Here is a 12,847-nt window from a genome sequence, read left to right as displayed (position 1 = left end):
TACTCCTATGAAGACAAGTTTCATAGACTACTCTATAGTGTGCTAAACTAGCTTTAATTTGGTTGCTGACAGACATCTTTAAGTCAAATGGTTCCTAATATTTATTTGTTCATAAATCGAAACTTTTATCTGAACAACTAGAAATTAGCTTTTTGTGAAATTTTCAAATATCATAAATACTACTTCTCCTACGAAGATAAACATAAACTGCTTTATAGTACATTCAACTAGCTTCAATTTTAGTGCAAATAGACAGTGATGAAATGGTTCCAGAGATATAATTTTCCCAAAATTAATTTTAAAAAACTACTGATTTTTCAGTCCATTTGTTATGAAATGTTCCTTTTTAAAAAATTGTATCTCTGTAACTTTTGAACTTTAATAGCCCTATTAGGGCTCATATTTTATCAAATGTACTTACCTTTAAATGATGTTCTACAAGGTTTTCCAGTGTGGTAGGTAATTTTCAAGATATATAGATAGCCCTGAAAGAAAATTTTTTTTTTACGTTTTGAAACAGCCGACATATTTATTCCCCCTACTCAAATTTGGCAGACTCGTCAATTTTAACTAGTAATGATACCTAGTCTTCATTAAATTAATGAAAAATTGAGGTGAGATGATTAATGTTTTTTTTTTCACTGAGCTCTATTACTGTTCCTGTGTTAGTACAAGAGCCCAAGAGGAGAAAAAAGGCAGTTATCTCACCCCAATTTTTGATTTACTAGCCAAAATTGTTTTAGTTATTTACATTAAATATTTTTCGAGATATAGCTTTTTAAAAAGCAACGTTTCAGAAAAATGTTGTATGGGACGTACTGAAAGATCAGTAGTTAGTGAATTTATTTTAAAAAATTTACATCTCAAAAACCATTTGACGTACAGATGTCTATTAGCACTCAAATTAAAGCTAGTTTAATGATCTATAAAGTAGTTTATGATGTTAATCTTCGTAGGAGTAATAGTTTACATGAAATTTGCTGAAATAAATTGATTTATAGTTGTTCGGACAAATTTTCATTTGCCACATTTATTTTCATATGTGAATATCATAAAAACTACTACCCCTGCGGAGATAAGTATCATAAAATACTTTATAGACAGTTAAATTTCCTTTATTTTGAGTGTTGGCAGACATATGTGCGCCTAATAGATCTAGAGATATATTTTGTCAAAAATCCAACTATAAATTAACATTTTGTGTTTATTTTGTCAAATATCATAAAACCCACTGCTCCTAAAAAGATGAACATAATTAACTATTTGGTAGTAACTAGCTTTAATTTGAGCTCTGGCAAACAGCTATACGTCCAATGGTTTCTGAAATTAAGTTTTTCATAAATCAAACTTATTGTCCGAACAACTATAAATCAATTTATTTTAGTAAATATCATGAAAACTACAATTTCTGCGAAAGTAAAGGTCATAAACTTCTTTATAGACCATTAAACTAGCTTTAATTTGAGTGCTAATAGACATCTCTACGTCATATAGTTCCTGAGATATAGATTTTTCAAAATAAATTAACTACTAATCTTTCAGTAGATTTTTAAGAAATTTTGCTTTTTAAAAAGCTATATCTCGAAAACTATTGGACGTAAATAGCTCTTTTAGGGCTAATATTTCAGCAAATTTACACTTCTTTAAATAATGTTCTCTTTGATTTTCTTGTGTTGTTGGTAGTTTTTAAGATATAGAGCTCCGAATGAAAAATTAATGTTTTTTTTAGGTTTTGAAACAGCCGCCATTTTTTATTCCCCCTACCTATACTTGGTAGACTTATCAATTTTGACTAGTAATTATACATAGTTTTCATTAAAGTAATCAAAAATTGGGGTGAGATAACTGCCTTTTTTTCTTCCCGGCTCTTGACTACTAGGCCAATTCGAAACGTTAAAGGCTGAGCCCACAATATTATCTCTTTTTTCTAATTCCTTTTAACCGAAGTAAATAAAACCATCTAGCGCTTTGCAATATTATTCAGGAACAATTTAACCACCATGTTTTAAAGAGTCTTATTTAAAATTCCTTTACAGAAACACCGAGGAACTAGTTGAGGCCTTCTCCCCAGTCGTCATCATCTACTACATGACCACGATAGGAATTGTCGTCTGTGGTGCCTTCGTACAGTCAATGGTAACGTAATTAATTTAGGAATCTATTGTCCATTATAATTTCAAGTATTATTATAATTTAATTTAGAATTTATTTATTAATTTATCGATTATAATGTTTATAAAAATAAATAAATCGATGTTTCAGAAAGAAAACGAAATGGTCGTCCAGTCGATCTGTATGGCATGTTACATTTTAATAACATTAGTTTACTACTTCCTGCTGTCCAATACGGCAGATGAACTGACTACAGAGGTTAGTTAATAAAAATGTACAAAAAATCGATAAAATTTATAAGAATTGTAAAATGTAAGTGAAACCTAAGATCCTTTAAGCTCATTCCACTTATCAGGGGAATATGAGATTTAAAAAAACCTCCAAGTTCTATGGAACCTATGTGAACATGTGTACAATGGAATATTTTACGCGATTATTAAATGCAATACACAGCATCTTTGCTAATAATGGCCGAATTCGATGTAATATATTCTATAGTCATATTTCAATTAAATTAGTCACTACAATGGTACTCACCAAATGTAGTGAACTTTATTATATTAATCACAATTAACAGTCATTATGTATTAACATCAAAATCGCCTCGCTGCACTGTACGAACACAGACGGAGTCTGGTTGTTGATTATAGAGATACCAATTAACAATTATGCATTTCAACCACAATGGCAAATTAAAAACTAACACACAGATAGGGCTAGTAAGAAGTTATAATGGATAATTAGTTACAACAAGGATTTTGGATTGCAAGAATTGGATACGAGAGGAATTCGAAGGTTTAGTGGAGCCCCAAAGCTCAACTCCGTATGTCCAGATTGGTCTGATTACAGTCAGGTAGATCAGTCTTTTATAATGAATTGGAAATTCAGACCGTTTGTCCAGTAATTGCTGTAATAGTCGAAATCGACGTGCAGATTCCTGTCTTTTCAGTCTTGTGTGAGGATTCCAGGTTAGTCGTCCAGATGTAGTCCAAAGTAGCGTATATGTTGGACAAGAGTAAGATCAACATTATTAAAGGATATTGTAGGGCAGTCGATAGGTTTACGACGAAGGGTAAAGGTGATTTGATGGGATTTGTTAAGATTTAATTTTAATCCTCCAATTATGACACCATTCTTCGAGAACTGTGATGTGGGATTGGAGAGTTTGGGATGCAATCAAAGGGTTATTATTAACAACAAGCACAGATGTGTCATGCTGGATAGTGGAGTGAGATGTTCGGAATCCAAACTGGTAATAAGGGATTATATGATCAGAATCTAGGATGGGGTGGGTATAGGCGTTTTAAAATGAGTTTTTCGAGGATTTTGCCCATGATTGGTAATAGAAAGATAGGACAGTAGGAGGTTTTGGGTATTCTGGCGGTTTTGGGGTTTGGGTATCATTTTAAATATTGCTAATTTCCATGGGTCAGTCTTCTAAAATAAAATAAATTTCTAACGAAAATAATACAAATAAAAATAAACGTAATTAGATCAAAAACTAATATTATTTACAAATTAATTATTAAACTTGGCGTTAACAGGCATTATCGTTTCTTTTTTAAGAATTGGAAGAAGAATGAGGAAATAATCAAAGAGAATCAAACTGAAAATCCTGGAGGATCAATTTTAACCCTGATGGCTATTTTTGTAATTTATAATATTTTCTGTTAATTTCGAATAGTAAATTAAATGTTGCGATCTACAGGCGCAGGACCTGGCCTTCATTGTGTACAGCACACCCTGGTACGACATGACGAAGAGCTACGCGGATATGATGAGACTGGTAATAACCATCTCCACGAGGCGCATTGAAGTCACCGCCTACAGAGCACCTGTCTTCCTTCTTAACAGGGAGACCTTTGCTAAGGTCAGTAGAGGATAGATTCCAAGAGTTCTACTGTATATTATTATATATTATATAACAAAACATATTTCATTACAAATGCATGTAAATATGTATCACATAAAGAATTACATTAACATTAATCAATCTCTTCATTACATTATTTCAGTTTATAGTCACAGCCATATCAGCGTTCGTTACTTTGTGTCAGATGAAAATGGTCTACGGATAGAGCAAGCGACGATAAAGTGAGCTATGGTAACGAAGAAGAATATTTCTCGTCACTGTATTGCTAATAATAAAGTTGTTCTTGTTCTTTATTTTTTTTACTAATCCCTTCTTACCAAGTCATCCTCATCAAGCATGTGAACAAATAAATTTTAATAAAAAAATAATATTTTTATACGTTTCACTGAATGCAGGGACCAGTTATTAAAAAATAATCCTAAGAAGTGAGCTCATTGTTGTTACATAACTCGGAAACTCTTTACCCTTTGGTTACAACCTGAATAACATTACTGAGGTTAAGGGCCACGATGATTAGAACCACGGATATTTATGTCCTCACTGACGTTTACTCGATTGGTAAGTGAAGAAAACCTCTCCTTGTTCAAACATTTCATCCATGGCTGGAAAATGCCGGTGGCTCTATCCCACTTTAATCTTCGACCGCGAAGGAAAAGGTGAGAACCCACAACGGGAAGACCGACGAAAGATTAATGACGCAAGAAGCATTACAAGGGCAAAATTGCAATAGTGTGTTGTCTCGCAGTCAAGCAGTGCAAAACTTGTAGCGCTCATGGTAAAGGAATTTAGACAAATAAATAATACAAAACTAATATGAAGAAACTATAATTAACAAAATGGAAATATCTATTTTAGTTTTCTTGTTAAAACATCTTTCGTGCAGCATCTTGTTAATGTTCAAAATATTCATATTTGAAGGGGGGCGCTAAAACTTATAAAACTTAAAATAGAATAAAAGATACAACTAATTGTAACAAAAAAAAGTTAAATCATGTTTATAAAATAATGACAATGTTTAATAGTTAAATTTCTTTTAATGAATATATTCTGATTTTAAATGTTTTTTGTGTGATTATGTGAGGTTGGTCAAACTGGTTTTTAAAGCTAATTTTGATTTAAACATTATAACAACTACAGTTTTGTTATTCACAATTTCTAGTACATTATATTTGAGTTATTTATTGGATTTCATAGGTAATCCTTTTTTTATGTTAGTTATTTACTATAATCATTATATATTATATTATTATATATGTTGAACATTGACTTTATTCATTATATACAAACATAATATGTAATATTTTTATTGAAAATTAATATTATGATATTTACTTGTAAAATATTTATGTAAGTATTTTATATTTTATATTTATTATTATAACAACAGAACATGATTAACATTACGCATATTAGTTTCCTATGGTTTCAATGTCTGCTTATATAAAAATATTTAGTAAATTCAAAAATCATGTTACGAAATTTTAATTTTTAATCTACATATTGTTGCATATTGAAAAAACAAATTCAAATTATTAAATTTGACTCTTTTGAATCATCATTGTTAATTAAGCTTTTGTCAGATAATAATTTATTTTATTTTATGCGGGGAGAGTGGGGTTGATTGAGGCACTTTTTTCAGAAGCAGTGAAAGTGTTGTTTGAAATATTTTGCTTATGAACGATTATTATACGTTTGGATCTTATCTAGTATATTCCAAACTTTGAGGACCTTAAAAGAATCATTAGATTTTATTCATTTTTTCCCAAATCCTTTACTTTATACAATGTATCCCAGTGAGTGGGAAAAATTGGACATCAGGGTGGAATACTTTCAACACAAACCAAAATTTTTGCAATTCAAATCTTTAAAAAAATTCATTTGAGTATTTTAGAAGGAATTTGAGTTAGATTTAATGATTTTTTTTTTAAATATGCCTGTTATAATTATTATAAATGGGTGTGGAGTGACTACAATTGTGTAAGACATAAACTCATTTTATTTCGAATAAAGATAGCCATATATATTGAAATATTTTGTTTAAGGCTGGTTTGTTTATTAGTTATAACAAAAATATCCATATAGCCTCACACTCTTTTATTATCTTTAAACTCCTAAGCTTCAGCCAATCCGGCCATTCTCAAGGATCTATCAACCTTTTTACACTATCAAAGCCAACATTGTTTATCACACTATTACAGGCTATTATCCCTTATCAAATATTATCATTAGTCAATAACCTACAATTATCACAGTTTCATTTATCATAATTATTAAACTAAATAATTATAATAAGTAAAACTGTGATATATTTATTTACTAACGATAAAAGTTCACAATGTCATTATTGCCTGCAATAGTGTAATAACCAATGTTAGCTTTGATAGTATGAATAAGTTGATAGATTCTTGAAAATGGCCAAATTCAGTGGAACGTAGGAGTTTAAAGATAATAAAAAAGTGTGAGACTATATGGATATTTCTGTTACAACTAATAAAGATAATTATATTTATAAAAGAAAACAATTTACTAAATAACACTGGTTGAATTTACTATTTAACTATTGACTATTTGACTATTCAATAGCAGTTTCTAAAGAAATTGAAGAGAAAAAAAATGGTCAAATATCAAAAATCGAGGTACTCTTTTAGAGAAAAAAAATATTTATCTCTTCATGAACATCAATCAACCACACTTATGTGAGTTCGTAGATCACTTCATTATATGGAACAAAAACTGTGATTTCTTCCCACAGTTCAAATCTGGATGACTGCAGTTTGAAGAACGAGTGGGGTAGCCTGTCTAACTCATCCCTTATTTCCAAATTTGTAAACCCCCCTTACCCTCTTGAACCTTTTTTTGTACTCACTGCAAGGAACAGAAGTGATCTGTAATCAGAAATAAATCCATTATCTAGTAAAAATTATAGAGACTCGAAAAAATCACAAACAGAGGCAGAAATTCTATCCATGTGGGTCTTAAATTTGACAATAGCTCCATAAAAATATAATTTATACTTAGACATCCTTTTGACTTGCTCCAATCAAACCCCATCCTCCCTTATTTTTATATTTGCTCCATTTTAAATAATTTCATTTCTAGACTGTATGTTGTTACATTCATTCACAACCATAAAGTTATTTTTAGTTGTAGGCAAGATGGAACAAAAGAAACCAAGTAATCACGCTTACACGGATGTTATGATGAAGAAAGCACATTTAGATTGGGAAATGGAGTGTCTCCAGACAAAAATAAAATGTAACATCTTTACTAAAAGTTTGAACACTAAACTTTTAAATTATATTAGTTGATACTAACAAATATACTTCTTTTCAAAGGCAAAAATGAAGAAAATTCTAAATTGGAAAATCAGATATCTGAGCGTAAAAATGAGTTAGAAAAATTGAGAAAAAGTGTCAGCACATCCTGTGAAAGAGAAGAAAAAGTGAAAAATAATATTGACATGTAAGTTGATAAGTTGAAAACTCAATCCTGGTTTTAAATGTTTTGATAATGATGAAGGAAATGGTTGGGGGTGTAGCAAAAAAGGAACAAAAATTAGTTAACAACTATTTATTTTCATATATTTCGCTCAACTTTGTAAGGATTCATTAGGGTTAAGTAGGATACAAAAGAACTAAAACTATCTTGATAATGTAAGATAATAAGATACAAAGAAATAAACTAAGGTGGGGGTTAAAAATGATGTTAATATAAGTGAAAAATGAACAAAAAGAAATAACAATAATAAGTATATATAAAAAGAATTAACAGACTATTATATTTAAAATGTACAGGTATACGTAATAACATTTAAAAGTAGATATAAGTAGATATAAGAGAAATAAAAAACAAAAATTGTACACACTGAGAGATGAAAAATTAAGGAAAAATAGTATGGAATAAATAATGGTCAAGAAAGAATAAATAAAAATATAATAATAATAATAAATAAATAAAGAATAAATCAGAACCACACATCTGTCTTGTTTAAAGACAGTGAAAGAGTGACAAAGGCGAGTGTGGGATAGACATAGAGTGAGGGAAGATGATGGTTAAAAACATTTACATATAAGTGAAATACAAGAAAAAGATTAAAATATAAGAATGTGATAATAATAACAACTATAATTATTATACAATATAGGAAACATAAATATAAATTAAATGATAGAATACATTACTAATTGAAAAAAAAAAAGAATTAATATACCGATAAAAAATACAGTTGAGATAATATAATGTAGACAATATAGACATAATAAAATAAATGTAAATGAAGTAAATAAAAATTATTAAATATAATGGTATATAATTAACATAACAATAATTAGTTTTCTACATTGATAGTGATAGTAATATTTTATCTACATGATAATTATAATAGTCATGACAAAATAAGTTAATTGAAACAATGTGAACTGAAATTTTATCTCTTCTTTTTATTTCTTTTTGTTCATTTTTATATAATTTTTCACTTATATTTACATAATTTTTAATACCACCTTAGTTTACTTCTTAGGGACATGATGGCCATGCGGGTTGGAGTGCAGATCCCAGTGTGCTCGATTCAGAATGTTGTGGGTTCAATTCCCACCTGGGGCAGTTAAAATTCATTTTTTGGCGGTCCCGAGGAATGACACCCCAACCTTGATTAGTATGTGGCGGCAAATCAGGTAGTCGCCAGGGGTTGGCAAAAAGGACCACTAGGCCCACTTGCCGGATTTTTCCCCCCACCAGTACCAGTAGTTTACTTCTTTGTATCTTATTATCTTTTATTGTCAACATGCTTTTAGTTGTTTTGTGAGCTATTCTCCAGCATATTCAGAAAAAAACATCTAATCATATATATGTATATATAGTTTTGATAATTATTTTCTACTTTATCATTATCTAACATAGTATAAAATTTGTGGTAAATGCATTCCTTGTTTTCTTAATCAATTTATATTTTATCAATCATTAAAATATTAAAAAAGTAAAAATTAACAAGAAATGTTAATTTGCATATTCACTTTCATTATCAGAGAAACTAGACAAAAAGATCCTTATGATAGATATATATATTTTAAAAGCAATCTCTTTCAGCTCATGTTACTAACTTTCAGTAGCTTTAAGTGTTTATAATTCTTATTGGTTATAAAAAAGTTAAGACCTTTTGTGATATTGTTTATAATAGGCTGAGAAATTCAAGAACCATATCAGAAGGATTATTGATGACCATGAAAAATCAGCTAAGAATCCTCGAAGAAAAGAGAAATGATACCAAAAATATCAGAAAAAATATTATAGAAAAGTATTCAAAATTATTTGAATCCCATGCTGTAAGACTGATAATTCGATATTTTTCAATTATTTATAACATGCATCATATATTCCCATTTATTAAAATATTTTATCCATTTCAGAAAATATATTCTAATCTACCTTGGGTAAAAAAAATAAAAGAACTTGAAATGTCAGTGAAAAATAGACAAATCCATTTAGACATTTTGAAGTTGGAATATTCATCATTCAAAAAGAAAATTTCTTTATTCCACAAAATTCAAGGTTTGTTCATTCATAGAAATAGAAGTAAAACTTATATTGTTTTGTGTATATATTTTACAGACATATATTACAAAATTATAATTTTACAGATCAAAGAAAAATGGTTGCCATTATACGATTAGCAAAATGTCTTGTAGCACGCAACAATATACAAAAAGAAGTTGAAGGCCTTTTTAGTAAACAAAAGTAACAGTACTTAACAAAGTAGATTTTAGAAAATAAATGCTTTAAGTTTTATGGTAAATAACATAATTCATAATTTATAGGGAGCTTCAGTCCAGAATAATCCTCTTAGAAGAAGATAAAGTAAAGTTGAAGGAAAAGATTGATCTTAAAATAAAGGAAGCATTGGATGAGGCTAGAGGAAGAGTTGGTAAGACTTTTACGTTCACTTCTTTTTTTTTTTTAACTATGATAAATTAAATAATTCAATATTGTTTTTAATCAATGGAAGATCTATGTAAATAATTTAATAATTTGATTGATTAAATTAGAGTAGGCCCTCGACTTACGCACATAATTGGTTCCTGATAGTGTGTGCGAATATTGAATGTTTGAAAGTAGAGGGATGTAAAAAAATATGCACCAAAAACTGTATTTTAAAGTATTTATCTATCAATATGTATACATAATGAAGTTAAAAAAAATATTAAAAAAACAACAATGTTTTTGTCAGGTGTGCCTTACACTGATTCGGTTCATCCTTCATAATCATTTAGAACTTTTTTGGTACTTCAATGGCAGAACAATTTTAAATATTATTCTAATTTAATTTAAATATGTCTGACCAATGTATCACGGTCAGCAACCTGATTTTGACTGGATTATGATCCATAATATTCTAATGTTATATTTAAAATTTCAGTCAAAAAGCATGTAGGAGAAAGTACTGGCGAAAAACATACCATGGTTGCAGGACCTCCAGAAGTGGTATGAGCTCAGTTATAACCGAATATCCTATATGATGTATTAATTTCCAATTTTTAAAGAACAATATTAATTTACTTTTATCATGTTTTTAAGGTTACAGCTTTTGGAACTAATTTGAAACCAAAAAATGAAAGCATATTTTCACGTTTGGTAAGTTTTTCTATTGTTTAAATAATTTATTATAATTATTACTGATAAAATTATTTATATTGGAAAAAGATAGTTGACCATATGAAGTAGATTGGAGGAAGATAGCCCGGGTGGCGGTCAATAAAGATACCAAAATAGTAAAAGAAAAATATTTATTGTTAACCAACGTTTCACTCTACTTTGCAGCGCTAAATAAGAAAAAAACAAGATACCAACATTTTAGAATTAACAGAACACTAAAAATATAAAACATTCGTTAAGTTTAGAAATTATATTAAAAAAAACTAAAAATAATAAAATATTAATAATAACAATATGAGGAAATATTCAAGTTGGTAGACTGGAGATAAGTTTACTGACCGCCAATGGTGATTTTATTACTTCTAATCATATTTAGATGAATAAGATCAGTGACCGGATATCCTTCCATACCTAATATCCTGATGTTACATGAAAATACTTTAGGTCCAAAAATAAATTTAGAAAATTTTATTATTTAAGATTTTTTTTTATAAATTATAATATTTAAAGTAAAGAAAGAAAATATTAAAAAAAAAAAAACTATAGTCAATGATGGATTACGCTAAGTCTTCATCCAACACTATTGAAATTTAGAATGTTCATCCCCCTTTCTTGCCATTTCTGGTATATGGAAGGGGTACAACAGCAGTGGGGTAGTGTGCTGGGTTTGTGCATGCCTCTGCTCCAAAAAATCAACAATTTTTTTTTTTATTCTTATTATAAAATAATATTAGGGGCACCGTTCCATTTAAATTATTATTATTATGGCACTACATTGCCTACAAGAACCCGGATTTCCTCTACCACAGCCAACAATGATCAGAGTAAAAGGTCAGATCTTCGAAGATGGAGGAAGAGAGTAAAACTTCCTCCATCTTCGAAGATCCGACCAACTCAGATTCTCCTTCATATCCTCCATCATCCTGGGGGTCTTCTTTTTCACTTTAGCTTCCGAGTAGAATTCTTCTTGGGTATTCTGTGATCGGGCATTCCCTCCACATGTCCTATCCATCTTATTCGAGCTCTTTTCATTAGCATTATTAGAGCACCTCATTCCTTCCTTATCCAAACTCCATTCTCTGAAACTCCTCCTCATATTCTTCTCAATACCTTTCTATATCCTTGTCAAGGATAATATTTCACACCCCTAAATAACCACTGGCCTTAAGATCGTTTTGTATATGACCACTTTCATTCTTTTAGAGAGTGCTTTCAACTTCAGTACTTTTTGCAGTGAGATATAACATCTATTTCCTGACCTCTATTTTGCTCTCTACATTGTTGTCATCTGTAACTAGGCTTCCCGGGTACTTAAACTGGTTTACAGAACTAAGCCTGTGATCTCTGAAAGTCACTTCCTTTTCTCTTCTTGAACTTTTCATGTACAGGCTTATTTTCACTAAGTCTGAGGCCTAGTTTAGCTGCTTCTTCTTTGAATACTTGGAATGTTCCTTGTGAAGCTGTTCTGGTTCTATTGGCAATGACAACATTATCTGCATATACCAGATGTTGAGACAGGTGTAGATAGTTCCTCCTAGACTAGGTGTAAGTGAACTAATAGCTACTTCCAGAGTTACATTAAGAAGAAGAGACAGAGGATCGCCCTGTCTCAAGCCATTCTCTATAAAAAAATTCCTGGGACAGTAAATTTCCAAGCTTAACTCGACAGACTGTACTCATTAGCATAATTTTTGTCAGCCTGACTATTTTCTTCGGTATGCTTACATTTGCCATAGCTTTCTAATGTCCTACTCTATTCACACTGCCATATGCTTGTTTGAAGTCTACAAATAGCAGATATTGAACTCATAACACTTTTCCATTGCCTACCTCAGCGAGAATATCTGGTAAACTGTTGATCTGTGGGGCCTTAAACCTCCCTGATATTCTTCTATAATGTAATTCTTCTATAAATCTGACAGTCTTTTGTATAAATTGTATGGCCACAACCAGTATTTTATAGGTCATCCTTAGTAGAGCAATGGCTATATAATTATCACACACCAATTTGTCACTCATCTTGAAAAGAAGAAAGTATAAAATAATATATTATACTAAAGTATAAAAGTAGAATATACAATATAAAAAAATGTAGTAAATATCTATAAAATATAATAAATATGTATTAAATAAATCAAAAATTAGTATCCAATTCTGTCTCAACACTTTATTTTTCACTAGTCCAAAGTTTCGGCCATTCTAGCCATCTTCAAG

General features: G+C 29.8%; 2 protein-coding genes across 2 annotated transcripts in view; both read left to right on the top strand.

Annotated features, from left to right (window-relative positions):
- LOC106681860 (uncharacterized) overlaps nt 1-4,265 on the top strand; it is a 12,158-nt gene extending 7,893 nt beyond the window's left edge. Inside the window, exons 4-7 of the mRNA XM_024360832.2 lie at nt 2,037-2,136; nt 2,263-2,370; nt 3,821-3,982; nt 4,128-4,265. Of these exons, the coding sequence (XP_024216600.2) occupies nt 2,037-2,136; nt 2,263-2,370; nt 3,821-3,982; nt 4,128-4,190 (433 nt within the window). The 3' untranslated portion in view covers nt 4,191-4,265. The remainder of the gene's footprint in view (nt 1-2,036; nt 2,137-2,262; nt 2,371-3,820; nt 3,983-4,127) is intronic.
- An 835-nt stretch (nt 4,266-5,100) lies between these two features.
- Nucleotides 5,101-12,847, top strand: part of LOC106681842 (putative leucine-rich repeat-containing protein DDB_G0290503) — a 20,583-nt gene continuing 12,836 nt past the window's right edge. Inside the window, exons 1-9 of the mRNA XM_014422381.2 lie at nt 5,101-5,179; nt 7,130-7,240; nt 7,321-7,447; nt 9,162-9,306; nt 9,391-9,532; nt 9,622-9,718; nt 9,799-9,905; nt 10,398-10,462; nt 10,556-10,612. Coding sequence (XP_014277867.1) covers nt 7,141-7,240; nt 7,321-7,447; nt 9,162-9,306; nt 9,391-9,532; nt 9,622-9,718; nt 9,799-9,905; nt 10,398-10,462; nt 10,556-10,612 — 840 coding nt within the window. The 5' untranslated portion in view covers nt 5,101-5,179; nt 7,130-7,140. The remainder of the gene's footprint in view (nt 5,180-7,129; nt 7,241-7,320; nt 7,448-9,161; nt 9,307-9,390; nt 9,533-9,621; nt 9,719-9,798; nt 9,906-10,397; nt 10,463-10,555; nt 10,613-12,847) is intronic.

This window comes from Halyomorpha halys, unplaced genomic scaffold (genome assembly GCF_000696795.3).
Source record: "Halyomorpha halys isolate HHAL.00 unplaced genomic scaffold, Hhal_1.1 Scaffold21.1, whole genome shotgun sequence".
NCBI classification, from domain to species: domain Eukaryota; kingdom Metazoa; phylum Arthropoda; class Insecta; order Hemiptera; family Pentatomidae; genus Halyomorpha; species Halyomorpha halys.
Note: the sequence above shows the minus strand (reverse complement) of the source record. Positions and strands in the feature narration are given on the sequence as shown.